This window comes from Salmo salar, chromosome 01, assembly GCF_965601325.2.
Source record: "Salmo salar chromosome 01, fSalSal1, whole genome shotgun sequence".
Classification (NCBI taxonomy): Eukaryota; Metazoa; Chordata; class Actinopteri; order Salmoniformes; family Salmonidae; genus Salmo; species Salmo salar.
The window spans coordinates 14712501-14739706 of NC_138291.1; the positions used below are offsets into that span (position 1 = coordinate 14712501).

Below are 27206 nucleotides of genomic sequence, written 5' to 3' on the forward strand. Positions count from 1 at the left end.
TTCTGGAAAGTGTGAGTGCTCTGTGGAGGGCTACTTCTCCGTCAGTCTGCACCTCTGCCAGTCTGTATCTCATCTCATCATGTCTTGTATGAGCCTTAAACATTACATGCTGACCAGACCGGACACGTCACGTGCGTTGCAAAATGAATGTACACATACATGTTATTCAATCATTGCCCCCACACTGCTCGTGAGCGTCTGCGTGGCCAGTCGCTAAAATAAAACTTGGTTCTATTTGTGATGCTCAACGTGCACCAAGTCCTGCCTCTCCCATCTCCTCATTGGTGTTTAGGAGCATATACCCACGTGCCATCTCCTCATTGGTGTTTAGGAGCATATACCCACGTGCCATCTCCTCATTGGTGTTTAGGAGCATATACCCACGTGCCATCTCCTCATTGGTGTTTAGGAGCATATACACACGTGCCATCTCCTCATTGGTGTTTAGGAGCATATACCCACGTGCCATCTCCTCATTGGTGTTTAGGAGCATATACCCACGTGCCATCTCCTCATTGGTGTTTAGGAGCATATACCCACGTGCCATCTCCTCATTGGTGTTTAGGAGCATATACCCACGTGCCATCTCCTCATTGGTGTTTAGGAGCATATACCCACGTGCCATCTCCTCATTGGTGTTTAGGAGCATATACCCACGTGCCATCTCCTCATTGGTGTTTAGGAGCATATACCCACGTGCCATCTCCTCATTGGTGTTTAGGAGCATATACCCACGTGGGTGATGGAAAGATGAACTGACATCCACACTCCAGTTGCAGGTTGCCAACCGCCATAAAAAGTCAAAAGAAGAAAAAGAAGCCTGAAGGAAGGAGGAGAGATGACGAGAAACGAATTTGGTTTACCGTTTTATCTGTGGATTAATTGTTGGAGTAGAGGACCTTGTGCATTTCAGGTAAAATAACAACCAAATGTTTATATCCCAGGACAAATTAGCTAGCAGCAGCAAGCTAGCTAGCTAAATTGCCATAAATGTTTAATGCTTTTTGAAATGTCCCCAAATTAACATATTTGGATCAGAGTTTGTTCTGATATTTTAACCTGCATAACCTTATCGTGTCTGGTGTGGGGGAACAAAATCAACATGCGCGAGTGGTTTGGCCAGCATGTTAAACATACAGGGATTCAAGTAAATCATATTTCTATATTTCCTCCTGCTGCTGGAGATTTCCACTCCAATCTCTACAATGTGCGCACTCACAATTCTCCTTGCCTCTCCTTCTGTTTGGTTCTTAGAGGCCATCTCTAGCCAGACCCAGATCCCAAATCTTTCCTTCTATAGCCAGTCCAGAAACAGATCCCCTCTCTTTCCTTCTATAGCCAGTCCAGAAACAGGGTCCCATCTCTTTCTAAAGCCAGTCCAGAAACAGATCCCCACTCTTTCTTTCTATAGCCAGTCCAGAAACAGATCCCCTCTCTTTCCTTCTATAGCCAGTCCAGAAACCGATCCCATCTCTTTCCTTCTAAAGCCAGTCCAGAAACAGATCCCATCTCTTTCCTTCTAAAGCCAGTCCAGAAACCGATCCCATCTCTTTCCTTCTAAAGCCAGTCCAGAAACAGATCCCATCTCTTTCCTTCTAAAGCCAGTCCAGAAACCGATCCCATCTCTTTCTAAAGCCAGTCCAGAAACCGATCCCATCTCTTTCTTTCTATAGCCAGTCCAGAAACAGATCCCATCTCTTTCCTTCTATAGCCAGTCCAGAAACAGATCCCATCTCTTTCCTTCTATAGCCAGTCCAGAAACAGATCCCATCTCTTTCCTTCTATAGCCAGTCCAGAAACAGATCCCATCTCTTTCCTTCTATAGCCAGTCCAGAAACAGATCCCATCTCTTTCCTTCTATAGCCAGTCCAGAAACAGATCCCATCTCTTTCCTTCTATAGCCAGTCCAGAAACAGATCCCATCTCCTTCTTTCTAAAGCCAGTCCAGAAACAGATCCCATCTCTTTCGTTCTATAGCCAGTCCAGAAACAGATCCCATCTCTTTCTAAAGCCAGTCCATAAACAGATCTCATCTCTTTCTTTCTATAGCCAGTCCTTACATTATGTTTGACCTTGGAGCCTACAGTACAGGTACAGTATGCATCACCTAGAGACTTGTTATAAAGTGTGCGGTCTCACATATTAAAACAGCCAAATAGTTTAGGAGCTGCTCTTGGGGAGTTAGACATTCCACCCTGATGAGTTGAGATAGATGTGAGAACCAGGTTCTGGGAAATATCCTGGCATCTATGTAGATATACTGTAAGTGCAATATTAGAAAGATTTTGGGGTATGTAAGAGCTCCACCATAGAATGAAATATTGCATAGGCATCTCAATGGGATTCACAGCTTACTGCAGAAGAAATACACAACAAGACCTGTGTAATAATACATAGACCCATTTCCCTCCCAGCTGTGTCATGAGAAGTCGTGAGCGCAGTTCGGCCCCAGAAAGGGGAGTGTTTATGGAGTCAATACAACAACATCCAACTTCAAATGCAGTTCAAGTTAACAAACACGTAATCAGATGTTTATCGTCTACAACGTCGCAGATGTCTTCGGAGGATAGAATACCTAGCAAACTACCTCAATGTGTTGTGAAATCTGTTGTGAAATGTAGTCTGAAATGAAATCTGTTGCGAAATGTCGTCTGAAATTAAATCTGTCATGAAATGCAATCTGTTCTGAAATGTAATCCAAAATTAAATCTGTTGAAATGTATAACGGCCTTCATTTTGCTGGACCGCAGGAAGAGTAGCTGCTGCCTTGGCAACAGATAATAGGGATCAATAACAAATACCAAGCCAGCAAGGCAAGGTAAAATATCCCAACTAGAGCTATATAAAACCAGAAGAATAATATACGTGCTGATCATAGCTCTAGTCATCCGTCTTGCTTTTTCATGGTCATCACTCACTTAAGTTTGTCAAGGTCCCATCCCGACATATCTGCATATTGCTATTCTGCTACAGGGCTTTTTGACGCAAGAATGCGTGCACATCACTCGAATGTCATGTCTGCTTGTAAACAAAAAAATGGCTCAATGGAGTAAGGTGAAAATGGTTTGGCAGTGGCACCCACCTATACAGTCCTGGTTGTCGACATAATGAACTTCACTGACTCCCAGTCCCTCCTTCTGATACAGCTCTTGCTCCTGCAGAAAGAGTTGCAAGTCAACACTGAAGTAAGAAGATGTTTCTCCTAACCACTGATGCTGGCTCAGATCTTTTTTCATCCTCCTAATAGGGCTAGTGCATTGTTGGTTAAGGGCTTGTTAGTAAACATTTCACTGCAATTTCTACACTGGTTGTATTTGGCGCATGTGACAAATAAAATTTGATTTAGTGTAGATCTAGCAACACTCATGACTTACTGAATCAAGTACTGAAAATGGCTTTTTATTTCCTTATATTTCTGGATCATTTCAGGCCAACAGACACAAATCTCTGTTTTATCTAGTTCAAACGTTGTGAAAATTCCTTAAAATTCGATTATCGATTGTTAATTGGAGACCTTTGCAAATCAATGAATAAAACAGGAGTCCCCAGTAGAGAAGAGAAACACTCATCTCCACAGACAGAAACATCACCATTCTAATGAATGTAATGTGTAGAGTGACTCTTCTATGGAGAGATTACATAGGCTGTGTGTGTCTGTGGAGAGACCGCACAGGCTGTGTGTGTCTGTGTGTTGCGTGTTACACATCTTTAGCTTGTTGACCGACATCCTCCTGGGTCTAAAGAACACTAGCAACCCACCTCCGAGCCCCCCACAAGTCTCCATCAACCACTCACCTCTTTTAGTATGCGCTCGTTGAAGAACTGCTGCAGCTTCTCGTTGCAGTAGTTGATGCAGAACTGCTCAAAGCTGTTGTGCTCAAAATACTCTGGGGAGGGGGGAAGGGGGGGATAAGAACATGACAGTGTAAATGATCTGCCACGTCCAGTGTGGGAATGAAGAATGCTCATCTTCAGGCAGTTACTGGTACTGTATATATCCAATTAAGTCAGTTAGTAAAGTTTTTAGAAAGATAAGAGTTTATGTGAGGCCATGCAGGATACAAAAGCCAACCAGATAAATGAATGGTCAGATGGCTAGATAGACAGAAAAGACAGACAGAGGGGAAAAAAACAGACAGAGAAACTCACTGCTCTAGAACAACATACTTACCAAAGCCAGCAATATCCAGCACCCCAATGAAGTTGGAGGAGGTGTTGAAGGGGAAGCACTGGTTGACCCTCCTGACCACGTGATCGAAGAGGCAGCTGTACACGGCCTTGGCCAGGGCGTCCCGGGCATTGTTTGCCTGTTCCACCTTCAGAGGCACCCTGGGGGGAAAAGACAGCGGGGCACTGAGAAGCCAAAACTGTGACAAGGCTACTTCTTAATAAAAATACACCGTTTTAATCAATGCAGCCATTTCTCACACCAGGTTAATGTGCAAAGAAAGTTGGAGTTGTTTCTTAATTAGTATTTACAGGATAGTATAAGAGTGTTATTTTCTAAGACAAGGAGATCCGGAGGTCAAAAGAGACACTATTAGAAGTGACTGTACTCCCTGAACCCTGGCTCACTCTCATTACCATAGCACTCTCCAACACCACTTGGCTTCAATTATTCAAAGTGGTTGAATAGTTCTTCTGAACTGAACAAGTTCAGCTATGGTGTAGTGCTCCCCATCCTGCACCCAGTCTCATGGCTGGTATCTAACATGGTGGACTGGAATACTATTCAAAATGTATCCTGCTGTTTTTTCTCTCCTGAACAGGCTTAGGGCTGTAGCAGCAGATTCAGAACAAACCTTTGACCTGTTGAAGTCAGGCCCAGATACCATTTCTGCTTACTTCTCACCCCAGTCCTCAACATATTCTCATTTATAATCTAGTCACAATCAGCCTCCTTAAATGGTTCTCCATATAGACCTTAGCCACTCACCCTTCAGATCCTGAGACACCAGCCACTCCACTCACGCCCCCCCCCCCCCCCCCCCCCCCGATTCTCAACCTCCCCAGGAAAAGGTGAAGTGTCTGGTCTAAATGACATGGCCCAGCCCCCTTTCCAGGGCGGCAGGTAGCCTAGTGGGTAAAGCGTTGGGCCAGTAAACGAAAGGATCGAATCCCAGAGTTGACATGGTAAAAATCTGTTGTTCTGCCCCTGAACAAGGCAGTAAACCCACTGTTTCCCGGTAGGCCGTCATTGTAAATAAGAATTTGTTCTTAACTGACTTGCCTAGTTAAATAAAGTTTAAATAAAACATTTAAAATCCACCTGCTTTCAAGGCACCAGGCTCCCTCCCCTCAGATACATTATTCATGGTGAGAAAAGACTGAGGCCAGGCTGCATCTGGGCCTGTTGAAATATTAATCCAGCCCTGTTACTCTTGGATGGTATCAATACAGCACCACTGGTTTCCTCCTAGGACCTCTGCTTTGAAATAGCTGTCTAGGAACACTGTGGGCTCTATTCTCAGCTGGCGTTAAGGAGGCACAAATGTCAAATGCACGTTAGTTTGCAATTTCGTTGTGTAAAAACTGTCATTTTCCCAGCCCTTACGCCAGGTTCGTCAATTTACCTGTCTAACATCATCTGGCTTGCGTTGAGGTGGGAGGGGTGTTGATGGTAGGCTTTAGCTATATATATATATATCTGCTTCGATGAGTGAACGTTCCCAGTCTCTTTATATTGGCTCTTTTTCCAGCTCCTATTAAAAAAGTTTGAATGTGTGTAAAATCCTACATTGTCTACTCCTAATATTATATGCCTACAAGGAGTAATTATGGTGCCTGTAACTGTATTTAGACAGCCTATTTACAACAAGTTGTTTTGTTTTATTAGAATTATTCACTGTCTTTTTAGGTCTTATCAATAGTGAATTTAATTTTATTTATTGAAAATGTTTGGCCTGTCCATAGCTCAGACATAACACATTTTACAGTAGGCCTATATATCAGTGTGCATGCTATTTTAACAATATATTTCCATATTGAAGCCATGCGATTACTGTTCAAAAACATATTCAGCATATTTGGCAAATATGGGATAGGCCTACATTTTCTTATTTTGTTTCTGTAGGCTATTTAACAAAATAGGCTGTAACGGACTAACATTCGAATTTGAGTTGATGACAACGCAATACATAAAATACAGTAAATACACAACTTGAAGTAACCACACTGTACAGTGCAGTCGGAACGTTTTCAGACCCCTTGAATTTTCCCACATTTTGTTATGTTACGGCCTTACTCTAAAATTGAATAAATAGTTTTTTCCCCTCATCAATCTACACACAATACCCCATAATGACAAAGCAAAGGCAGTATTTTTTTATGCTGCAAATTTATGTTAAAAAAACCCCCCTGGAAATATCACATTTACATAAGTATTCAGACCTTTTACTCAGTACTTTGTTGGAGCACCTTTTTTGCAGCGATTACAGCATCGAGTCTTATTGGGTATGACGCTAAAAGCCTGGCACACCTGTATTTGGGGAGTTTCTCCCATTCTTCTCTGCAGAACCTCTCAAGCTCAGTCACTTTGGATGGGGAGCATCACTGCACAGCTATTTTCAGTTCTCTCCAGACATGTTAGATCCGGTTCAAGTCCAGCCTCAGGCTGGGCCACTCAAGGACATTGAGAGACTTGTTTCCCAAAGCCACTCCTGCGTTCTCTTGGTTGTGTGCTTAGGGTTGTTGTCCTGTCGGAAGGTGAACCTTCGCCCCCAGTCTGAAGTCCTGAGCACTCTGGAGCAGGTTTTCATCAAGGATCTCGCTGTACTCTGCTCGGTTCATCTTTCCCTCGATCCTTACTAGTTTCCCAGTACCTGCCACTGAAAAACATCCCCACAGCATGATGCTGCCACCACCATGCTTCACAGTAGGGATGGTGCCAGGTTTCCTTAAGATGTGACGCTTGGCATTCAGGCCAAAGAGTTTAATCTTGGTTTCATCAGACAAGAGAATCTTGTTTCTCATGGTCTGAGAGTCTTTATGTGCCTTTTGGCAACTCCAAGCGGGCTGTCGTCTGCCTTTTACTGAGGAGTGGTGTCCGTCTGGCCACTCTACCATAAAGGCCTGATTGGTGGAGTGCTGCAGAAATGGTTAAACCACCTGACCAAGTCCTAAAGCAATGAGACTCCCTAAATCTTTATCAGATTATTTCCAATCCCACAAGGTATGACTCCACACACCCAGAAAATGCTACTCTCCTCAATGTTTTCCTCACAAATAATCCTGAAAGGTATCAGTCTGGTGTTTTCTGTAATGAAATGAGTGATCACTGTTTTACAGCCTGTGTTCATTATGGCTGTTCAGTGAAACGACCTGTCCTGATTTGTCATACAGTAGACGCTTGCTAAAAAACTTAAATGAGCAAGCTTTCGTTCATGAACTGGCCTCTGTAAAATGGTATAAAATCAGCTTGATCCCCTCTGTTGAAGACACTTGGACCTTCTTTTTTGATATTTTCAGTGATATTGTTAACAAACATGCCCGAAAAAAAAGAAAATGAGAATTCAAAACAGGTTCAGCCCCTGGTTCGACCGTGATCTTGCAGAGTTACTCCACCTCAAGAACTGCATTTGGCGAAAAGACCCAACACACGCATACTTAGACTGACTGGCTCTCGTTCAGGCAAATGATAAATAAGTGCACTCAGGCTATATCCGGAAGGCCAAAGTTAGTTACTTTAAGGAGCAGTTCTCTCTCTGTGGGTCTAACACCAAGAAGTTCTGGAAAACGGTTAAAGACCTAGAGAATAAACCCTCCTCACAGCTGCCCATGTCCCTTAATGTTGATGTGGTTGTTACTGACAAGAAATACATGGCTGAGCTTTTTAAATCACCACTTCATTAAGTCAGGATTCCTATTTGACTCAGCCATGCCTCCTTGCCCATCCAAAATGTCCTCATCTCCCACCCCTTCTAATGCGACTAGCCCCAATGCACCTCCCTCTTTTTTCCCTGCCCTGCTACAAAGTTTCTCCCTGCAGGCAGTTTCTCCCTGCAGGCAGTCACTGTGTCCGAGGTGCTAAAGGAGCTCCTTAAACTTGACCCCCCAAAAAACATCTGGGTCAGATGGTTTAGACCCTTTCTTATTTGCTGCCCCTATCATCGCCAAGCCTATCTCTGACATTTTTAACCCCTCTCCCCTTTCTGGAGAGGTTCCCATTGCTTGGAAGGCAGCCATGGTGTGTCCTTTATTTAAAGGGGGAGATCAAGCTGATCCTAACTGTTCTATTTTACCCTGTTTATAAAGTGTTGGAAAAACTTGTCAATAATCAACTGACTGGCTTTCTTCATGTCTATAGTATTCTATCTGGTTTCCGCTCAGGTTATGATGTGTCACTGCAACTTTAACGGTCCTCAATGTCACCATTGCCCTTGATTATAAGAAATGTCGTGCTGCTATTTTTATTGACTTGGTCAAAGCTTTTGATACGGTAGACCATTCCATTCTTGTGGGCCGGTTAAGGAGTATTGGTGTCTCTGAGGGGTCTTTGGCCTGGTTTGCTAACTACCACTCTCAAAGAGTGCAGTGTATAAAGTCAGAACATTTGCTGTCTCAACCACTGCCTGTCACCAAGGGAGTACCCAAAGGCTAGATCCTAGGCCCCACGCTCTTCTCAATTTACATCAACAACATAGCTCAGGGAGTAGGAAGCTCTCTCATACATTTATATGCAGATGACACAGTCTTATACTCAGCTGGCCCCTCCCAGGATTTTGTGTTAAACCCTCTACAACAAAGCTTTCTTAGTGTCCAACAAGCTTTCTCTGCCCTTAACCGTGTTCTGAACACCTCCAAAACAAAGGTCATGTGGTTTGGTAAGAAGAATGCCCCTCTTCCCACAGGTGTGATTACTACCTCTGAGGGTTTAGAGCTTGAGGTTGTCACCTCAAACAAGTACTTGGGAGTATGACTAGATGGTAGACTGTCCTTCTCTCAGCACATATCAAAGCTTCAGGCTAAAGTTACATCTAGACTTGGTTTCCTCTATTGTAATTGCTCCTCTTTCACCCCAGCTGCCAAACTAACCCTGATTCAGATGACCATCCTAGATTACGAAGACATAATTTATAGACCGGCAGGTACGGTTGCTCTCGAGCGGCTAGATGTTCTTTACCATTCGGCCATCAGATTTGCCACCAATGCTCCTAATATGACATCCCTGCACTCTATACTCCTCTGTAAACTGGTCATCTCTGTATACCCGTCGCAAGACCCACTGGCTGATGCTTACTTATAAAACCCTCTTAGGCCTCACTCGCCCCTATCTGAGATATCTACTGCAGCCCTCATCCTCCACATACAACACCCATTCTGCCAGTCACATTCGGTTAAAGGTCCCCAAAGCACACACATCCCTGGGTTGCTCGTCTTTTCAGTTTGCTGCAGCTATCGACTGGAACGAGCTGCAACAATCACTCAAACTGGACAGTTTTATCTCAATCTCTTCATTCAAAGACTCAATCATGGACACTCTCACTGACAGTTGTGACTGATTTGCATGATGTATTGTTGTCTCTACCTTCTTGCCCTTTGTGCTGTTGTCTGTGCCCAATAATGTTTGTACCATGTTTTGTGCTGCTACCATGTTGTTGTCATGTTGTGTTGCTCCCATGCTGTGTTTTCATGTGTTGCTGCCATGCTATGTTGTTGTCTTAGGTCTCTATGTAGTGTTGTGCTGTCTCTCGTCGTGATGTGTGTTATGTCCTATTTTTATTAAATTGTTTTATTTTTAAATCACAGCCCCCGTCCCCACAGGAGGCCTTTGCCTTTTGGTAGGCCGCCATTGTAAATAAGAATTTGTTCTTAACTGACCTGCCTAGTTAAATAAAGGTTAAATAAAATAAATGCAAAATAAATGGTCCTTCTGGAAAGTTCTCCCATTTCCACAGATTAACTCTGGAGCTCTGTCAGAGTGACCATTGGGTTCTTGGTCACCTCCTATACCAAGGCTCTTCTCCCCCGATTGCTCAGATTGGCCGGGCGGCCAGCTCTAAGAAGGGTCTTGGTGGTTCCAAACTTCTTCCATTTAAGAATGATGGAAGCCACTGTGTTCTTGGACCTTCGACACAATCCTGCCTCGGAGCTCTATAGACAATTTCTTCGACCTCATGGCTTGGTTTTTGCTCTGACATGCACTGTCAACTGTGGGACCTTATATAGACAGGTGTGCCTTTCCAAATCATGTCCAAATCAATTGAATTGACCACAGGTGGACTCCAAGTTGTAGAAACATCAAGGCTGAGCAAAGGCAACAGGATGCACCCGAGCTCAATTTCGAGTCTCATAGCAAAGGGTCTAAATACTTAGATAAGTAAATAAGGTATTTCTTTGTTTGTGTTTAACCTCTTACATCTAGATGTTCCGCTAGCGGAACACCTGCTCCAATATCCAATGATAGGCGTGGCGCGAATTACAAATTCCTCAAAAAACCCAAAACTTCAATTTTTCAAACATATGACTATTTTACACCATTTTAAAGACAAGACTCTCCTTTATCTAACCACACTGTCCGATTTCAAAAAGGCTTTACAGCAAAAGCAAAACATTAGATTATGTCAGCAGAGTACCCAGCCAGAAATAATCAGACACCCATTTTTCAAGCTAGCATATAATGTCACAAAAAACAAAACCACAGCTAAATGCAGCACTAACCTTTGATGATCTTCATCAGATGACACGCCTAGGACATTATGTTATACAATACATGCATGTTTTGTTCAATCAAGTTCATATTTATATCAAAAACCAGCTTTTTACATTAGCATGTGACGTTCAGAACTAGCATTCCCACCGAACACTTCCGGTGAATTTACTAAATTACTCACGATAAACGTTCACAAAAAAGATAACAATTATTTTAAGAATTATAGATACAGAACTCCTTTGTGCAATCGAGGTGTCCGATTTTAAAATAGCTTTTCGGTGAAAGCACATTTTGCAATATTCTGAGTAGATAGCCCAGCCATCACGGCTAGCTATTTTGACACCCACCAAGTTTGACCCTCACCAAACTCCGATTTACTATTAGAAAAGTTTGATTACCTTTGGTGTTCTTCGTCAGAATGCACTCCCAGGACTGCTACTTCAATAACAAATGTTGGTTTGGTTCAAAATAATCCATAGTTATATCCAAATAGCGGCGTTTTGTTCGTGCGTTCAAGACACTATCCAAGGGTGACGAAGGGTTACGCGCCCGACGCGTTTCGTGACAAAAAAAATCTAAATATTCCATGACCGTACTTCGAAACATGTCAACCGCTGTTTAAAATCAATTTTTATGCCATTTTTCTCGTAAAAAAGCGAGTGTTTTCTATCCAAAGCTAATAATTATATGCATATTCTAGTTTCTGGGCAGGAGTAATAATCAGATTAAATCGGGTACGTTTTTTTAATCCGGCCGTGAAAATACTGCCCCCTATCCATAACAGGTTAATAAATTTGCTAAAATTTCTCTAAACCTGTTTTCGCTTTGTCATTATGGGTTATTGTGTGTAGATTGATGAGGATAATGTTTTACTTAAATCATTTTAGAATAAGGCTTTAAAGTAACACAATGTGGAAAAAGTCAAGGGGTCTGAATACTTTCCGAATGTATTGTATTTAGCCATGGAGCACGTTCTGATTGGCCAGTGAGGGGTCAAGCCCCGACACACCTTCAACTTGTTTATTCATCAAAAGACAGCCCTTTCGCGTCAGTTACTGCGCCCATAATTCTGGTTGTGAAATTAGCAAAAATATTTGACACCCCCCTTACCTATAGCGCTACCGCCAGGGCTTAGATTTTCAATTCGTTCGTTGAGCCCTGAGTGTATAAGAATGAATAAAAACAAATAGTAATTTGTGAATGAGCAGAGATTAATATTGAGTAAGGATAATTAAATTATTGAGTGCTCATTCCACATGAACTTGAATGAAGGGTTGAATTGTGTGTATGGGTTACATCATATAAACAGCTTTATAGCATACTCAAGACTAGATCCACAATGTACCAGACTTAGTTAAGTTTTAAGCTTTTCCCTCTTATGCAATCCATCTATATAAATAAGGGTGGCTAAGCATGTCCCAAATGGGTTTAAGAGCCATCAGGACTATTACTGTCGGCCAGTGCCATAGTGGATTAAACAGTATAGATGTAGCCTATACGATTAGCCCATCTTTAGCCTCTCTACTGACTGGGTCCATCGTAATGAGGAGACGTCAACATACGTAGCATCAAGACAGAGCATTACGCCACACAGTCTCACTGTATGGGAATACGGTATTTTCACCCCTGGCCAACAAAAAGTGTAATCTTTCATCTTTTCTCAGCTCCACATACCAGAGCCCTGCACTGAATTATGAAACAGCTGAAACTCCCTCTGGCCCATGCCCTCGACACATTGAAACCCTTGAGGGGAGTGAAAAGTGTACTCGTGTGGGAGAAGGGTATGAAATTGGAATTCAGCGCTAATCTTCTTCACCACACCACAATGTTGACCCTGGCCTAAACTAGTAGATAAGGGCATGATGCTAAGTGCAGCAGTAGTGGATTTACAATCAATTAGGATTTTACTATTTTATAGTAAAATGACTGCGAGAAACCAATAGAATCTACTCATCTAATTTAGAGGTATTCTTACTTGATAACTGTTCCTTTGGCGCCCCCTGCTGTTGTGAGCATGACCCTGGTGGTGAGGCTGACTCTCAGGTCTTCCTGGTCCAACCCCAGGAGGTCAGCACAGTAGGCTAGTGTCGGACTGGACTGGTTCATCAGGATGCAGCCGCCTGGAAACACACACACACACACACACACACACACACACACACACACACACACACACACACACACACACACACACACACACACACACACACACACACACACACACACACACACACACACACACACACACAAATGATTGGTGCGCACACAAAGAAACGGGCAACTTCCATCATGCCACTTCAATTGGATTTTGGATGGATTCTACTTCTTTCTTTCTGCTGCCTAGTGCTTGAATACAGCATCTCATGGTGAACACACGCCACACATTCTGCAGACGTAATGGCTTCATTGCAGGCAGTGAAGTCGGCCTAGATAATGTCCTGCAAAGACAGGAAGAGGGTGTGATGGAGGGAAATGGGCAGATGTATCCATTTCAGAGGAGTGAGAGCACCGTGCGATGTTCCAGGTAATATCTGCTCTCCAGGCAGTACTCTATTACATCATCCATCTTCAGCTTGAATCATGACTTTTCCTATCTGTCAGATGCATTTCAGCACTTCTGGGTCAGTTACATTATAGGAGAGTGGTTTCAGTTGAGCATGTTCTTTTCAATGGGTCTACTTCCAAAGTGGGACAGTGAGACCCGACAGAGAAGAATGTGTCAGCAAGGGGTGGGGAGTAGAGGAGAGGAGACGAGAGGAGAGTAGTGTAGACGAGAGGAAAGAAGAGGACACTAGAAGAGAGGAGACTAGAGTAGAGGGGACTAGAGGAGAGCCGAGGAGACTACAGGAGAGCCGAGGAGACTACAGGAGAGTAGAGGAGACTACAGGAGAGTAGAGGAGACTACAGGAGAGTAGAGGAGACTACAGGAGAGTAGAGGAGACTACAGGAGAGTAGAGGAGACTACAGGAGAGTAGAGGAGACTACAGGAGAGTAGAGGAGACTACAGGAGAGTAGAGGAGACTAGACGAGAGGAAAGAAAAGGAGAGACTAGAGGAGAAGAAAGAAGAGGTGAGGAGACTAGTGTAGAGGAGACTAGAGGATAGGAGACTAGAGTCGAGTCGAGGACACTAGAGTCGAGGACACGAGTCGAGGACACTAGAGTCGAGGACACTATTGGAGACGAGAGGAGGAGAGGAGACTAGAGTCGGGGAGGAGATTAGAGTAGAGGGGAGGAAAGCAGAGGAGGGGGGACTAGAGGAGAGAAGACTAGAGGAGAGGAGACTAGAGGAAGGAGACTAGAGGAGAGGAGACTAGAGGAGAGGAGACTAGAGGAAGGAGACTAGAGGAGAGGAGACTATAGCTAGCTAACGCACTTTTGTATATCGCGCTGTAACGTACAATTGACCTTATTTTAGAGCCCCAAAAATACTTCCAGGTCAACTGTAATATGAATACCATTGTAAAGCACAATTTCTCCCCTTTCCAGCCAAATCAAATGAGGAGATCTTCATGCTGCCCGTCTCTGCATGATTGAAGAAGGCAATGAGCTCTGTCAGGTTTTTAAAAATGGCGGGTTGGGAAGCGAAAACTACGAAATCTGTCCAATTTATCACCTCTAAAATGTCTAATTTATAACACAACAAAGAGTTTATATAATGTGTCATTACATATCTATTTGAAGGTTTGTGTCGAATTTGAAATCGGGTTTTTGGGCGGCGCTAAAGTCATCTTCAGAAGTAAACAGCGGCTGTCGCGGCTTTTAAGAGTCATGATGGCTTGCAGTGATGACACAAAATGAATGCATTCAGTTGAACAATTGACTATGTAACCCACCTTACCGTGTTCCTGTCTTGTTTTGTTTTTAATCTGTGAGAGAAACACTACACCTGGTGGAGAGAAGCTGTATGACACAGAATGAGTTGCATTATGCGTGCTGTACGTTACGTCATGACACGTCCCAATTTAATGTACAGCATCGGAGGGGGGCGTTTTTTCAACAATTCTCCAATACTATCGAGCCTTTACCATGTCAATCAACGCTTGAATAGAAACGTAGTTCACACCCCAGATTTTGATGCCAACACAGTCGCTACAGTCCAATTAGTTTTCATTGCAGCCTCATTTGAACGCCGCAGTTGCGCAAATTTCTACGGAATAGGGTAAGTCAACAGTAGAGGAAAGGAGAGTAGACGAGAGGAGAGTAGTGTAGACGAGATGATGAAAGGCGAGTAGGAGACAAGAGGAGAGTAGTGTAGACGAGATGAGGAGAGTTGACGAGAAGGGACGAGAGTAGTGTAGACGAAAGGAGAGGAGATTAGAGTAGAAGAGACTAGATTAGACGAGACCAGTGGGTGGCGCAAGGTGGCGTGGGAGAACTCTGCGCCTGTATGTGTATCTGCGTAGGTGTGGGGACATTGTAATAGACGAGACGAGAGGAGACTAGAGGAAGGAGACGAGACTAGAGTAAGGAGACGAGACTAGAGGAAGGAGACGAGACTAGAGGAAGGAGACGAGACTAGAGGAAGGAGACGAGACTAGAGGAGACGAGACTAGAGGAGACGAGACAAGAGGAGACTAGAGGAAGGAGACGAGACGAGAGAGCTACAATAATGGGGCTTTCACACCAAACTGGTTTGGAGCGGTTTACCAAATTCCCCCCTTATTTTGGTTTGTTTGGACTGGTGTGAACACACTATCCACACTTGGGAGCGCAGTAAACAACGCACCAAACTCATACCGGGGTTCGCTGCAGGTGAGAATGCGTTTCGTAAAAAACACAGGGAAAAAAACAGACTCACGCAGTATTATTGGTTGTTTGACTGCGAGCATTTGATGAAATGCACGCAGCATCATATCTTGATATGGCTGAAACATTTGAGTATAGCAGCACATTTATGAGCGGAGATATAGGCTGCTGAATATAGCCTATTCACGTCGCATGTTGTTGGAAGACCAAAGCGAAAGTAACATGATGTTCGGGACACACAAGTGATTCTTCTTGACAGTCATCGATGGATTTAACTTTTTCATAGATGCATTTTTGGCCAATAAACAAATTACTAGCATGGACACGTGGTTTTGTTTAGGTGTTTTAGTTTGTTTGACATTTGGCAATGTGAAACCAACCGAACCAAATGAAAAAAATATGTAATGTAACAAATAACCAAACTGAATCGAACTATACCTCTGAGCTATGTGTGAAAACTCCTTAAGAGAGAGGTTGTGTAGGTAACTTGATTTACCCGATGTGCTCCCAGTCTCCTCAAAGTCGACGTTGCCCAGGTGCAGCACCCCGGCCACCACCCTGAACAGGTCCAGCTTCTCCGTGTCGTCCAGGCCAATCTTCTTCATGGCCCCGCACATCCTGTTGAAGTCTCCCTGGTCGTCCAGCAGAAGGTCCTTCAGGGCGCCCAGCTTCACATGCTGGAAGAAGGTGAGACTGGAGAGTCAGGATACTGCACCTGGGCCCGTATTCACAAAGAGTCTCAGAGTAGGCATGCTGGGGACCTGATCCCAGATCAGCACTCTTTGTGAATTGTACTGGTTAAGGTCAGGAGTCTTTCCAGCATCATGTGGCCTGACTATGGGACAACTCCTGGTCCCTTGTAGGCTGACATTAGTCGTGTGAGAGCCATCACACACACAGCAAACTATCCTACTGTATGAACAAGACTGCAGTGATACAGTAGGCTTCACTGACTGGGACGAAGTGGATTTATGCCCACTCTTCACGAACATTGTGTAATTTGTCATTACATTAAAATAGCGCATTCTATTTCTCTTATGCATTTTCCTTTTCTTTCTAGAAGCATTATACTGCACATGACTATATCATTATTTAGCTCCTTTGTTAGCATTAAGCTACAGTTTACAGTTCTTTGTTAGCAGTAAGCTACAGTTTACAGTCCTTTGTCAGCAGTAAGCTACAGTTTACAGTCCTTTGTCAGCAGTAAGCTACAGTTTATAGTTCTTTGTTAGCAGTATACAGTTCTTTGTTAGCAGTAAGCTACAGTTTATAGTTCTTTGTTAGCAGTAAGCTACAGTTTATACAACGGGTGGGTCTAATCTTGAATGCTGATTGGTTAAAACCACATTCCAGCCGGTGTCTATTCCACAAGTTACCACCGGCTAAATCTATGACGTTAAAAACGCCTATTTACTCTGTTCCCTCTGACCGTGCAATAAGCACAGCCAAGCACTGTATAAACATCATCTCCACTATAAAAAGCATCTAGACATTATCTCACATTTCTTTTAGACTAACATTTAGTTTTCAACACCAGAGATTTGTATAAACCTTGCTGTCTGTCTCTCCGACATTTGTAACATTGTTTCAATATTCAAATTCAATCTCCAGCTGTCACATAGTAATGAACGTGTCGGGAGTCTGGACGAGACAGACAGGCACGCAGGCAGCGTTTCTCAGCCGGTCGAAATCATTAATCATCTGGCATAATTTTTATGGATCTATACAAAGAAATGTCAATTGAAAAAAGCTGTAATGAAGTGCAGCTAGTTTGCAGTCTTTCCAGCTTCAGATTGAAGTGATTGTGTTAGCTGTGTTGTTGGCTAGCTCCTCTGAGCAACAGTGTCCTGACGAGTAAAGCACATCATCTATGCCAGGTGAAATCGAGCCTCATTAGCTCATTGTTATGGATGTATCCAAATAAACATCACTAGAAAACAGCTTAAACAAATGCAAATGCAGCTACTTTTATTCTGGCTGCACTTTTTGACTTGGCTGTAAGTTAGCTGTAGTTGGCAAGCTAGCAAGCAAGGGATAAGAACGAATCAGGCCTAACAACACTTGTGCCAATATATCCTCCAAACACCGGTTTCTCGGGCATTATCACTTAAATATACACTGAATGTACAAAACATTAGGAACACCATGCTAATATTGAGTTACACCCCCTTTTGCTCTCAGAACAGCCTCAATTCACCAGGGATGGACTCTACAAGGTGACGAAATCGTTCCACAGACATGCTGGCCCATGTTGACTCCAATGCTTCCCACAGTTGTTTCAAGTTAGCTGGATGTCCTTTGGGTGGTGGAACATTCTTGATAAAAGAAAATGTTGAGCGTGAAAAACCATGCAGCGTTGCAGTTATTGACACACTTAAACTGGTGTGCCTGTCACCTACTACCATAACCTGTTCAAAGGCACTTAAATGTTTTGTCTTGCCCATTTAACCTCTGAATGGCACACATACACAATCCATGTCTAGATTGTCTGAAGGCTTAAAAATCCTTCTTTAACCTTTCTCCTCCCCTTCACCTACACTGATTTGAAGTGGATTTAACAGGTGACATCAATAAGGGATCATAGCCTTCACTTGGATTCACCTGTTCAGTCTGTCATGGAAAGAGCAGGTGTTCCTAATATTTTGTCCCTTAGTGTAGTTTATGCCCAGTTCCGAAGGAAAATGTTTGTATGGAAAAAGTAGTTTCATATAATCTGTTGCACACATCAATGCGGTAATTTACCGGTCTATAGCCTACTCAAGAGTGAAACGTTTCTGTGCAGAGAATCATCGTTAACACCCACGAGCTAGAAACTCTGTTTAGTTCATTCTGTTAATGTTTTCCTTTGTTCATACTTCCCACGTTGTGTCGGAGTGCCGTGTGTCCTGTCTGTGTCATTTGGGTTGTGCGTCAGGAGCACGCGCATCTACGCACACTGTTATATGTTACTGGGTTGCCGCCATTCGCCGGTTCCATTAACTATTAATGCTATTTAACGTGTGCCAAATTTAAAGAGTACATGGAAATGGTCACATCTGTTGTAGGCAGAATGTATGTGATGAGGTAATTACAAGGAAACCAGTTACATTTGTACTAGCCAGGTGTTGGTGTTCTATTGCCCTACATATTGGTATGTTCCAGGAAGTGTACCTTGGGCATATATGGGCTTGTTTTGGAGAGTAATTAAGTTCTGTTTTAGAATTCAAGTGGTTAGGCTCCTTGAGCCAGGTACACCCCCAACCTGTAAGAGCTATGGAAGCTACAGGGTAAGCCTGTTTTAAGCTTAGTGCATATTCTTTTTTTAACCTTTATTTAACTAGGCAAGTCAGTTAAGAACAAATTCTTATTTTCAATGACAGCCTAGGAAAAGTGGGTTAACTGCCTTGTTCAGGGGCAGAACGACATATTTTTACCTTCAACTCGGGGATTCGATCTTGCAACCTTTTGGTTACTAGTCCAACGCTCTAACCACTAGGCCACCTGCTGCCCTGCCGCATGCAGTTTGTTATTTTGTTTGAGAAGTAAGTCTATTGTCTCCCTGTTTGGTAAATATTCATCGCCGCTAGCACTATTGAACACTGTGAATAAATATGGACACCTTTGCACCAGAACTTTCAGCCGCCTTCTGAATATCTGCCCCTAAGACCGCATCTCTGCGTTACCTGTTTCACACTGACATATCAAATGCTCCCTCTCACTATCCCAGTATCAGAAATCCACCACTGACAGATATAAGCAGAGGTATAGAAAAGTACAGTGGATTTGTGATTTCTGGTTTGAAGGAGGGCTGTAGGAAGCAGAAACAAAATGTCACAGAAGCACACCAAACCGAATGTCACAGTGTTACGTTGTTCAATACTACTACAGCAGGGATCTTTCTGCTATTGAAATCCCAAATAGTCACCAAAAATATATATTTGGGATGGAAAAACACTTTCAGTGTAAACTTAAGACTAAAACCAGATAAAGTATGTAGAAAAGATAATGGAACTATATATATATATATATATTTTTTAATAATATAATCTTTCAGAACTAGCAATCACCAAAATAAAAGCGAGACAGCCGGGGAGAATTGAACATGTAAAAATACATTTATATATAGTATTGATTTTGTTATAATGTTTGAGCAAAGAACACAGCATCAGCCATGGCAAAATGCTTAGAATTGCAGGAAATGATCTTTAAAACAAACATTTTCTCTCAGCTTCATGGCAAAATGTCTAGAATGGCAGGACATTTGCTATAAAACTGAAACAATTTCTCTCAGCGCCATGGAGAAATGTGTAGAATCGCAGGAAATTGGCTTAAATATTTAAAAATTTCCACTGACCAAGTCATAAGTATGTATCAGTAACAATATCTACTTAGACTGAGAATACACCACACTGTGACATTCTGAGCCAGATAGAAACTAGACAACCAAGAAAAAAAATGGCAAAGTCCCATCCATGCACATTGATAAAGAAACATGCTCTGCATAAGGTCCTGTTTGCACTACAATCCCATGCATGTGAAGCTGAGTCTCTCCTCAGGGTTTACATCGTGAATAATACACGGAGCGTCTCCTACGGAAAGCGTCATCACCTTATTATCCTGCATTACATTGACCCGAGGCAGGGCAAAGAGACGCACAACAACCTTGATTAGTAACACGCCAAGTGTCATGAGTTCATTGCTCTCTCAACACACTGAATAGAAGCTGTGAAAAGGTGGTTAATTGTCAAAATGGTAAAAACATAGACCAAATCAAACAGGCCTACATAGGAATATAACAATTCACACAAGAGATTGGCCAGACTTTCACCTGTGCCAATGTTTCTATTTCTTTTCCTTTTTTGTGCACAATAAATGTTTAATAAGCAAACAATGATACATGTTCCTACTTTACACAGTGAAATTAATGTATTGGTAATACACCCGAGGGACAAAAATGGTGCGTTATTCTTATGAGAGTTAACAACACAATTAATCACATTTCCTGCATGGGCAAAATTAGAATTATTTTAACATCTTACATTTAATCAAACACAGACCTCAACTAATTCTGAAACAACAAATTCTCATTTGATTTGGATTGTTTTTTTGCCCAATTTCCATATGTGCAATAATTTATACTCAAGAGCTTTCTCCCATATCAATGCTCAGTGAGCATACAGTACAATAACATTTGCACCGCAAGTTGTTTATTTCTGAAGACAAACCTTGATACAGTTTTGCAAGAAAACCTGTCCCAAAAAGTCTATATATTTATACGACTAAATAAATGACTACTCAGTCCTTAAAGTTCATATTCACATTCAATTCAAAACCATATGTGGCCAAGAGGATTTGGAATAAATCAAGCACTAGCAGCTGTGAAGGCCCTGACTGGTCAGAGAGGTAAAACAGAATAGGCTGAAAGGTACAGTACCTCAGGACTCTTGCGATTCTGCATGATCTGTTTGTCTGTGTCCTTGCTGGCAAAGTATCTTGTGCATCCTTGATTCAAATACTACGAAGACAAAGGAGAACACACACAAACAATTAGCATTCAATAAATAATCTAAGTGTAGACAAACCATATAAGCTAAACTATGTTGGATATGTTTATAAAATTAAGAGATTTAGATGTCGGCAGAACATTATGACTTGAATGAGACTGACGACGACTTGGAACAAGAGACTAAAAGTGGCTTATGTGCAAAGTGAATGAGGTAGCATTAGGGATAATAGTGCTTTTTCATAGCAGGTCTGGTCGTGTATACCTATCCTCAGCCAGTATGTCTGCTCTCTCAACTCCAGTATTGATGCTAATAAATCATTTGTTTAATTTAGTAATTAATACATCTTGTAGAGTAACAAATTCAAGAACAGTGGCATTGCTTTTGTCATGTTCAATGAACTATCTATTATGTAAAAGTGGCTTCACGGTTGGCTTGGTTTTAATTGCATTGGAATTAATTGCCTCTGTTGATGTGACTGTCTCCGTGGAGACTTGATATAATCGTACTGTGAAAAATACCCAAAACAACAACTATAGTTGTTGAAGCATTGTTATAGTGTTGTTTAGAGTGCAGGTGAAATTAAACAAGGAATTTAGGTAATCCCCTAACACCTTTAGTGTGTTAGTTCTAGAACACCAATCACAGTTCTATTACATCCCAAATCCCATATTCACAAACATGCACTTAGTTACACTGGGGGCGCAGCTGGAACAGAGAAATACCTAACAAATACTAAGTAGGTGCACTCTCTCCACTTTCAGACACAAGTAACAGACTTTAGTTCATTAGATATAGCACACATGACATCTAGTGGTCATGTAGAGAATAGCGTAACACTACTGACCAGACACAGGCCTGTATTTGGGTCAGTTGAGAACATGGTGGAAAGCCTCTGTTGTCTAGGACTACTTTTACACTATTTGGCAGCAAGATTATGTCAAGAGGAAAAATGAAGACACAGTGATGCTGAAACGTTGGTGGTTTACCCAATAAATTACTGGGAACTTGTAATATAGAGTGTGCAACTAGTTATTTTTATAGCATACAGTTTATTCACCATTAGTCAGCACCTCTACACTAAATAATTGTCTCTGGGTGTGTGCCAACTCATGCATTTTAATGGAAAATGTCCAACTAAAAAAAGAAAAGACACTGGAAAATTTCCACCAATGACACGACTGACGATTCAATGGAGTTTTTCCATTGACACAATTTGCTTCACGGTGGAAGAATTTGGCAGCGGGATCAGTGTTGCTTCATTAGGCAGGGAGAGGAACAGACGACCATTAGGCAGGGAGAGGAACAGATGACCTCCCTCTCTCAAAGAACCCAGTGAGGAACAGGGCTATTTGCAGCTTTCTTTCAAAAGGACTCATCCATCCATTCTCTCAACTTGGTATGCAAAGACTTGACGCTCTCTGGTTACACTCTTCAGTGATACACCGGTCGTGCTCTGTGTGTGTGTGTGTGTGTGTGTGTGTGTGTGTGTGTGTGTGTGTGTGTGTGTGTGTGTGTGTGTGTGTGAGAGACTGACCCTGAAGCTGTCAGGGGAGTCAAGGTGCAGCTTCTGTCTGATGTCTTCAGAGGCTCCGGCACACAGCCTGTAGAAGATGTGGTAGTTCCTCTCCTCTTTACTCTGCATGCAGATCCTTGACTTTTCCAGCAGGTAGTGGGACACGAAGCCACCTACCACATTATTCTGTTACACACACACACACACACACACACACACACACACACACACACACACACACACACACACACACACACATAAAATGTGGGCCGATGAAGCAACAATGAAATTGGCCAACACACTGCAATGCATTATGTACATTGAATTTGACCAAAATACTGAAATTCCTTATCATGACAAAAAAATGTTTTCCCACAGAAAATGATGGCTAACCTTTTCATTGAAGTGGATTTCCACAAATTTTCCAAAACGACTGCTGTTGTTATTCCGGACTGTCTTGGCGTTTCCAAAGGCCTCAAGCAGGGGGTTTGCTGAAATTCACAAGCACAAAATAAGTATTTGGGATCTCTTCAACTTTAGAACAGTAAGTATGATTAGGAAGTTATATGTTAAATCCTACCTTCAACAATTCTCTCATCAATATCTTGCCCGGTGCCGTATGACGTTGTTAAATATCTATGGGATGAATGTCAGATGAAGACTAACAACAACGCTACAGTATTTGAAGTTAATGTTTGGACATGAGGTATACTACAGAAACCATGGCTTACTCATTGACAACCAATGTCATTAAACACAACATGCTAAGTTTGGTTAAAGGTAGAATCAACTAGATGACATGGCAAAGAACTGAAACGCTTCACTCACACAGTTACACAATGTATTATGTGTATGTGCTCTTCATGCTGTTTCAAAGTGGTAGCTACAGGACTAGGGATGTCACGATTCATGACCACAGTCAAATTCCACCTGACCGTTGAGTCCCGGTAATCTACTCCGATGTGCGCTGTAGGCTACATGAATGGCTCTGATACATTGGTATTACCCAACTCGCTAACAACCGTCAGGTCGGTACTCAGTGCTCCATTGTCTCTAATCACTCTGACATCAATGCAAATAATGGAAAATCACATCAAACAATTATCATCAAAACTGTATTAATCTTTTGAAATTCACTGTTAGGCTACATTGTTTGACCTCACTGTGATCGATCAACTTGAAGAAAGAAGTGTTGAAACTGAGTGGTGTTGGGTTCGGAGAATATGAAATATACTTCTTCATGTCACTGATGGAGTGCTGAGGTTTAGAGGGTCTACATCAGAAGTTAACGGTTATAGGAGGAAGGTATATAGTGTGTGCAACTAAGCTTGGAATGTGTTGAGTGCAGGGAGTCGATTACATGTGGCAGGAATTGATAAGGGGAGAGAGCCATAGATTAGTGATGGAGGGGGGTTGAGGTCAGGTCACCTTATGGGAAAAATACAAGTTTATGGTCCGTATCACTAGTGTCCTGCCTAGAAGTAAAGAACAATGTTTGTACAGATGGGTAGGAGGAGACTCAGTCTATGAGGAACGGTTAAATATCAGTGCTTGTGTGAAAATGTTTTTGTCTGAATGCAGCTGTACTGACCCTCTGGGAAGAATTAAACTTGGTTAAGCTTTCATAACGTCCGTTGAGAGTTTTACTGAGAATTAGAAAAGTGGAAAAAATGGTTGTTGTGGATCTTATTTCAATTCCAAACAACAAAATGGACAGCTTTTTCTAAGGTGATTATTAATTCAAAACATTTAAGTTGTCGCATGTAGAACACCCAGACCCATATTAGAGCTTATGCATACGCCTATAGCCCAAGCCCGAAAGAAAAGCCTGAATTAAAATAATGATTGTGCCTTTATACAATACATAGCCTAATAGACTACCGCATATTACACAATGTAGGAAAACATCTTTAGTACATTTGGTCTAGCCTATACAGGGCATTTGAAAAGTATTCAGACCCCTTGACTTTTACCACATTTTGTTACATTACAGCCTTATTCCAAAAATGTATAGTCTCCCCCCATCAATCTACACACAATAGATCTACACACAAATGACAAAGCAAAAACAGGATTTTAGGAATGTTTGGAAATGTATTAAAAATCAAAAAGTATTTAGACCCTTTTCTCAGTACTTTGTTGAAACACCTTTGGAAGCAATTACAACGTGGAGTCTTCTTGGCACACCTGTATTTGGGTTTTATCTCCCATTCTTCTCTGCAGATCCTCTCAAGCTCTGTCAGGTTGGATGGAGAGCGTCACTGCATGGCTATTTTCAGATCTCTCCAGAGATGTTTGATCAGGTTCAAGTCCGGGCACCGGCTGGGCAACTCAAGGACATTCAGAGACTTGTCCCGAAGCCACTCCTGTCTTGTATTGGCTGTGTGCTTAGGGTCATTGTCCTGTTGGAAGGTGAACCTTCTCTCTAGTCGGAGGTCCTGAGAGCTCTGGAGCAGGTTTTCATCAAGGACATCTCTGTACTTTGCTCTGTTCATCTTCCCCTAGATCCTGACTAGCCTCCCAGTCCCTGCCTCTGAAAAACATCCACACAGCATGATGCTGCCACCACCATGCTTCACCGTAGTGATGCTGCCAGATGTCCTCAAGACGTGACGCTTGGCATTAAGGCCAAATAGTTCAATCTTGGTTTCATCAGACCACATAATCTTGTTTCTCATGGTCTGAGAGTCCTTTAGGTGCCTTTTAGCAAACTCCAAGCGGACTGTCATGTGCCTTTTACTGAGGAGTGGCTTCCGTCTGGCCACTCTACTATAAAGGGCTGATTGGTGGACTGCTGCAGGGATGGTCCATAGAGGAACTCTGGAGCTCTGACAGTGACCATCATGTTCTTGGTCACCTCCCTGTCCAAGGCCCTTCTCCCCCGATTGCTCAGTTTGGCCGGGTGGCCAGCTCTAGGATGATGGAGGCCACTGGGTTCTTGGGGATCTTCAATGCTGCAGAAATGCTTTGGTACCCTTCCCCAGATCTGTGCCTCGACACAATCCTGTCTCGGAGCTCGACGGACAATTCCTTCGACCTCATGGCTTTGTTTTTGCTCTGACATGTACTGTCAACTGTGGGACCTTATATAGACAGGTGTGTACCTTTCCAAATCATCTCCAATCAATTGAATTTACCACAGGTGGACTCCAATCAAGTTGTCGAAACATCTCAAGGATGATCAATGGAAACAGGATGCACTTGAGCTTAATTTTGAGTCTCATAGCAAAGGGTCTTGTTTTTTATTTGTAATAAATTTGCAAACATTTAAAAAAAAAAAAAAGTTTTTTCTTTGTCATTATGGGGTATTGTGTGGATTAATGAGGGAAAAAAGTATTTAATACATTTTAGAATAAGGCTGTAACGTAACAAAATGTGGAAAAAGGCAAGGGGTCTGAATACTTTCCGAATGTTTTGTAGCACAAAACAAACTCAAGTAATCGCCTTTGAGTATGGACTGTAATATTATGCATACTGGAAGGACTGCTTACTGTATGCTAAGCTCCAAACTTTCTATCCATTAGTCTGGGAGAATGTAGGGCCTATGTGATGCTGTTGGTACATTGATTGTGCAGGGCGGCTTACAGAGTAGGCTAGTTAGCCTACAATTACAGTGAATTTGTATTTGATAGTCTAGTAATAAGGAAATTCCATAATTAATAGGCTGACATTACATTTAGCTACAGAATGTCTCACCACCGTGCGTTTCCATCTCCTCCCTCTCCTCATTCCTTTCTCCAGCGTGCAGCGAGGGACTGTCAACAGTTTAATGAAATTTGTTTTGTTGTGAAAACATGTTACTATCGATGTTCCCAAATAGATTTCACTTGGTTTCCCAAATTAAGCACTGGGTAGCTTCAGGAACAGGGTTGGAGAGCCCATGGCATGCAGAGTTTGGACAGAATATCACCTGTCGCACAGTGAGAGGCTGGCTGCTCCTCAAACAGTGGTTGAGGCGTAGAGTGAAATAAGGTTTCTTATAACCCCAGACATTTCTATATGCAATCACTTGTGAAAGTAGAATTTTGATGGTTGCCACTAAAAAGAGGATGGTCCCAGCTTTCTACTGCTACTATATGCATTTCTTAGCTGCTAATATTAAGCACATTGCTCCATTGTAAAAGCGGAGTAGCATACCCGGCATGATTGAAAAAGGAACCGGGAAGGCGCAGCCTCCATTCAGGTGCATATGGAGGACATGTATTTTTTCCCCTGCCACTGTTTCTGCCCATTTGATAATGGGACATTCTAAATCAAATTTCACGTCTTTACTAATATAAGATTAAATTGAGAATAGTTTGATGGGTGAGAATATGATCACTTGAGAGAACAGCGTATTAAGCCTGAGGCCAGGAACAAAGCACAAGCTTTTTTGCAACTTTTACAAATCATAAATATAGTTGCATCATGCAGCCCAAGGTTTGTATAATTCACAACTAATGTTGCCAAATAACTCAATCTAGCATATAGGACCTATTTCAAATAGCCACTTCACTCGCTCGGGAATAGGAAAAATATCCATTCTATTTCATTCAGCGAAGATCAATTATATTCTTCTTACTATAAAATCATAATATAAAATAAATGGCACAGGATTTATAAGCATATATTGTCAACTAATGAACAAGTTAATGAATTTATAAGCATATCTTGTCTGCTAAATGAACTAGATATTGGATTTATTGTGAAAGTGTGTGTTAAATTGATTTATTAGTCTATTTTTAAATGTAGATGTTCCAAAGGCGCACATCTGCTGCTTGTATGAGTGGACGCCTGGAGATGCTTAACGTGTTTATGTTAATTAGCGGT

General features: G+C 42.2%; 1 protein-coding gene across 1 annotated transcript in view; it reads right to left on the minus strand.

Annotated features, from left to right (window-relative positions):
• The window catches only part of LOC106565365 (unconventional myosin-VI), a 126679-nt gene that overhangs the window by 52847 nt on the left and 46626 nt on the right, over positions 1-27206 (minus strand). The window contains exons 7-15 of the mRNA XM_014132524.3: positions 22978-23033; positions 22791-22888; positions 22419-22583; positions 20812-20892; positions 15895-16075; positions 12627-12771; positions 4172-4329; positions 3796-3887; positions 3083-3155 (exon numbers count right to left, since the gene is read on the minus strand). Of these exons, the coding sequence (XP_013987999.2) occupies positions 3083-3155; positions 3796-3887; positions 4172-4329; positions 12627-12771; positions 15895-16075; positions 20812-20892; positions 22419-22583; positions 22791-22888; positions 22978-23033 (1049 nt within the window). The remainder of the gene's footprint in view (positions 1-3082; positions 3156-3795; positions 3888-4171; positions 4330-12626; positions 12772-15894; positions 16076-20811; positions 20893-22418; positions 22584-22790; positions 22889-22977; positions 23034-27206) is intronic.